Here is a 5,232-nt window from a genome sequence, read left to right as displayed (position 1 = left end):
TGGTTAGGGAACCTGTAACGCAAATGTATTTACATATTTGACATACATATTCCTTATTATGAAATGTTAAATAAATACCCTCTTCATCCCCACCACCATAGAGAGACAACTGGTATAAAATCAAGGTAGGTATTTACTTTTGACAGTATTATGCATTAATTTACCTCCTTACCATTTAGTTTCGATGAAAAATGAATGGAAAAGATCACGTGTTCTACTTTCTCACGTACTTTCAATCACAAGTAAAAATACTGTGTACACATAGACCTGGACACACAAAACCACATAATATTTTGGCAACTATTATTAGCATATCATATGAAATAAGATTTTAGATATGTGAATTGAAAGTAGGAATAAAATTTACTAAAATTTTGTGGCACATGATTTAATAGAAACAAGTACAATGAGTACATGATTCATTGTTCAAACTGTGTCCATTCATGTAAACATAACTGAAAAGTATTCCCCATTCCCTGTTACAATCCTTTACAAATATCACTATTCTACCAATCTCAAATATCTCACTTCCGTACAATGTACATCTCTCTTAAACCAACCATTTACCCTGCAATAAATATGGACGTGCACGTGCTGGCATCACTCATTGATTGAATAAAAGACATTCTAGTTTTACAGTTAAGTTTGCGGTAATAACAGAGATGCTCATCTCAGTCTTGTCATACAAGTTACAATATGTACACCAGTCACACTAAAACACAACAAAAACCCATTCATAGTACAGAACTCAATACAACATCACACAATTAATTTTGAACAGCTCTGAGGATATTCGCAAGAATATATTTACACAAGAAACCATAAGCACAAATGACCAGCTTTAGTTAATACCGGTAATTATTTATGTTTATCTGGGAATTTCAAAGACACAGAGGAGATAAAATCATAGCAAGTTAACCATATTTCTGGTAAGACAATTTATTGACTGAAGGTGTTACTAAGAACATGACTCTTGATAAATCCGAAGTGCAAAATATTACATCCCAAAGTATTATTTAACCTGATGGAAGGGTACAAAGAGGGTTCCATGTGTTATATGTATTACCAAAAAAATACCTATTAAATAAAGTTCATACAAATGTAAAAATAATCAAAATCGACTGGACAACAGACTTAAAAGTACAATCAATCTACCCAAAAGTAATAACAGAACAAATAAAATTGAGCTAAAAGTTCAATTGTCATTAAACGTCCATTCTGTAACACATCTTACTTCATTCCATAACAGAATATGTATTGCAGGAAATCTTGAAAGTAGAGTACTGGTATATTAAAACATGTTTTGTACTAAATATCCTGCTAACAATATATTCATCAAGTGATAAAAAATTCACAGTTAAGCCAATCAACATTTCGTCTCAGTTTTTGTTCATCATGTCGCAATATAAATGACTGTCAGATAGTACTCTGAATTCAAGATTTACTCCACTCATATTAGGATAATTCTTGCACACATAAGAGTTTAAAAAGGACACTAGTTACACTTTCAAAAGATTTGCAACACTGCTCGTGTATGGTTCAGACTTCCACAATGATCATGATACTTTTTTTGACTTGCATGATTTAGTCGAAATGACTACAATAGATGAATTAGTTTTTGTGCTTTTTGATTCCTTTATATTTCACTCGGAAAAAGTTTTCAGTATTGAAAATGAGAATTTACCACTTCTTTTTATGTTCATCCATAGAAACACCACCTGGTCCAAGTGACACAATCATAAGAAGACCACCAATCACAGAGAGCGTCTGAAAGTAAAATAAAAAGTATTGCAGAAATGGAAAAATATATAAAATATTGTTGTTTAGTCAACTGTATGAAGACAGATTTGAACCTCGAAAGTGACACCACCTATGAGGCAACTAAGGCAGGAGATAATGGGTTAGGGTAACCAGTTTCTTTCTCCCTCCATTGCACACATCGCTGACTAGTAACATATTACACTAATCACACTTCAGATGTATACAAACAATAATTGTTCTTCCTCTGACACATATCGTTGTGAGATGTAATGCCTGATAATAAATGCACATATTAATCAGAACCTCAAACATAGGTAAAATATATACAGGGTGATTCACGAGGAAAGGTAAAAAATTTAGGATGTGAATTCTGAAGTCATTCTGAGTCAAAAAGTTCATATGAATATGGGTCCGTTTTCGAACACTTATGGAGATATATGGCTCTTTGATTTCACAAAAACTTCTGAGATTCCATTGTACTAACTCGCATTTAGAGACATAATGGACAAATTTAAAGTTTATATTCACGTATGCATACATACCTAATATTCTAGAAGTCGGGGTCGATGTTTCCCACATTTTCAAAGGTACCTCCTTCTGCTTCAATGCACTGTTGCACTCAGGCGTGAATCGCGCTCATCGCTCAGGAGAGTTGCTTATGGCTGTTCTGTATGTGGTGTACAGCATCCAAAATACGGTCAATTAGTGCCTCTCTCGTTTCCACCTTCCTTTGTTATACCAAGTCTTTCATCCAACCCCATAAATACTCTTCGATGTGGTACCCTTCTGTTCGGAAAGCATCGTTCATATTCAGCGACAGCACACAAGGAACTTCCATCGCAAAAAACCATAAACATACACAATATCGGCGTATTCTGTAGTCGAAAATTTATAAGACATCTTGAAAAACAACTTAACACTTCCGATAACTGTACCTACAGTAGTGTGCAAATTAATCCGAACATGACATATTTTTACATTTTCTGTCATTGTTGGCCTCACAGCTGCTCGCTCATACCGCTTTAATTGACATCTGTAGTACGTGTAATTCCATTGTTGAAGGTCTGTCGTTATTATTTTTCTATAATATGTGACATTTTGCCTGTCGTTTTGTACTTATAAGCATTTCAGTTGTGTTGAAGGCTTAATACTGCAATCCTGTGTACATTCTGTCGTCTTCACAAATGCATACAACTCCACGAAAACGGTCTAAAATTATAACATTAGCAGAGCATTCTTCTATGACACAGAGGCAAATTGCTGCAGAATGACACATCGGTTTGGCTACTGTTAATTCGATCATAAAACGATACAGGGAGACTGGATCCATCACACCCCAGAAAAAAGGAAACTGTGGCCGGAAAAGGAAGACTTCACCTGCAGATGATCGTTTCATTGTCAGGAAAAGTAAATTAAATCCTAGACTAACTGACTAACTGCTGTCGACTTAACCCGCGAGTTAATGGCTACCACTGGGGCGAATATTCACGTCACAACAGTGCAGCGTAGGCTTTTGGAAGCTGGACGAAGGGCTCTTAAGCCTATTAAAAAGCAACTGCTAATCCCTGTTATGTGCAAAAAACGCTTAATGTGGGCAAAATTACATCAACACTGGACAGTGAATGACTGGAAGAATGTACTTTTTTCCGATGAGTCTCATTTCGAGGTCCACGGCCACCGTGTTTCTTACTACGGAAAGGATCCGAAAAAGTAACAGCAGCTCATCTCCAACAAGCACCCAAATACCCCCCTAAAGTAATGTTTTGGGGTTGTTTTACACATGAAGGACCTGGAGCATTAATACCTATCAAGGGAATGATGAATTCTGACAAATATATTCACTTATTGGAAACCAGAATCGTACCCCAGCTGCAAAAATCATTTCCGGATGGCAGCGGTGTGTTCCAACAAGACCTAGTACCATGCTATACGTCTCGAAAAACTATAGAATTCTTCAACAAGAAGAATATTCAGGTACTCCCCTGGCCAGGCAACTCACCCGACATCAACCCCATTGAGAACTTGTGGTCAATTTGCAAAAGAAGAATGCAAAAAATGGATTGTTCTACAAAGGAGAAGATGATTTCTGCCCTCATTGGTGTATGGTTTCGCGATGAAGAAATGAAGAATATTTGTGGGAAATTAGTGGAATCCATGCCAAATCGTCTCAGAGCTGTTATTAGGAACAAGGGAGGCCACATAGATTACTGAGGTATGTCTTAAATCCTTTTTTTATCCCGTTTGAGTGTTTTTGCATAAGTAATTACGTTGTTCGGATTAATTTGCACGCTACTGTATATAACTACTGTACTGTAGGTAGCTGACTGAACTGCTGTGAACTAATAAGTGATAGTGTATTTGCGTTATGTGCTGGTTCTGTGTCATTACATCAGACAAGGACAGACGATTGGATATTTGTAATGCCCCACCATCCAGTTTGTGAGATGAACTTCTCTTATCTGCATCGCTCACAATGCAGATTCCAATGTTACGTCATTCATTCAATCGGTGACCTTGTCTCACATCTCACATCAGCAGCATATGCTAACATCTGATTCACACTGGGGCGAGATGTTTTACCAAAAAAATGCACCTAACTCCACCATCGAAAATGGACCTATGTTCATATGAACTTTTTCACTCAAAATGGCCTAAGATACGTATTCTAAATTTTGTACCTTTCCTCGTGAATCACTGTGTATATTTATAAAATTACCTACTAGAGGATGCATTAAAAGGAACGGTGAATGGAAGAAGAGTTCAGGACAGAAGAAGATATAAGATGATAGACGACATTAAAATATATGGATCATATGCAGAGACTATGAGGAAGACAGAAAATAGGAAAGACTGGAGAATGTTGGGCTTGCAGTGAAAGTCCTGCCCTTGGGCAGATCACTATGAATGAATATATACCGAGTGTTTCAGACCACCTGTATCAGCCTTTTTTCTCGAAAACTATGAGATACTGGTTGTTCCTAAAAAAAATTTGATAACCAAAACCTATGTAAAGAATCAATTGGTACTAGTACCATTTTCCGTAACAAACAGGAAGTAGGGGTACCTATGGTCAACTTCGAAATTTCAAATTAGAACATAGCTCATTGGAAACTACTTTTACTGAAACTTTTTTTTCTAACTACTATTGTTTACTCATAGTGTTAGAGTGTTGGTTGCATACAGAGTGTTAGTTGGGAGGCTGGAGGGAAAAAGACTTTTGGGGAGGCCGAGACGTAGATGGGAGGATAATATTAAAATGGATTTGAGGGAGATGGGATATGATGGAGACTGGATTAATCTTGCACAGGATAGGGACCGATGGCGGGCTTATGTGAGGGCGGCAATGAACCTGCAGGTTCCTTAAAAGCCATTTGTAAGTAAGTATTATTGTTTACTCATAAAGCAACAACGTTCTGATCTCTTCCTAACATCCGTGATTGCACAGAGCACTTCAGCACAGCTGAGAGACTC

At 36.9% G+C, this 5,232-nt stretch overlaps 1 protein-coding gene across 2 annotated transcripts in view; it reads right to left on the bottom strand.

The window, feature by feature from the left end:
* Positions 1-372: 372 nt before the first annotated feature.
* The window catches only part of Surf4 (Surfeit locus protein 4), a 73,617-nt gene continuing 68,757 nt past the window's right edge, over positions 373-5,232 (bottom strand). The window contains exons 6-7 of one of the 2 annotated variants that reach the window (XR_011333493.1): positions 2,304-2,428; positions 373-1,767 (exon numbers count right to left, since the gene is read on the bottom strand). Coding sequence is in view for 1 of the 2 variants with exons in the window: in XM_069833414.1 (XP_069689515.1) it covers positions 1,681-1,767 (87 nt within the window). In the remaining variant the exon portion in view is untranslated. The remainder of the gene's footprint in view (positions 1,768-2,303; positions 2,429-5,232) is intronic. The other variant, XM_069833414.1, reaches the window with a different exon arrangement.

The sequence above is a fragment of the Periplaneta americana genome, chromosome 8 (assembly GCF_040183065.1).
Source record: "Periplaneta americana isolate PAMFEO1 chromosome 8, P.americana_PAMFEO1_priV1, whole genome shotgun sequence".
NCBI classification, from domain to species: domain Eukaryota; kingdom Metazoa; phylum Arthropoda; class Insecta; order Blattodea; family Blattidae; genus Periplaneta; species Periplaneta americana.
Note: the sequence above shows the minus strand (reverse complement) of the source record. Positions and strands in the feature narration are given on the sequence as shown.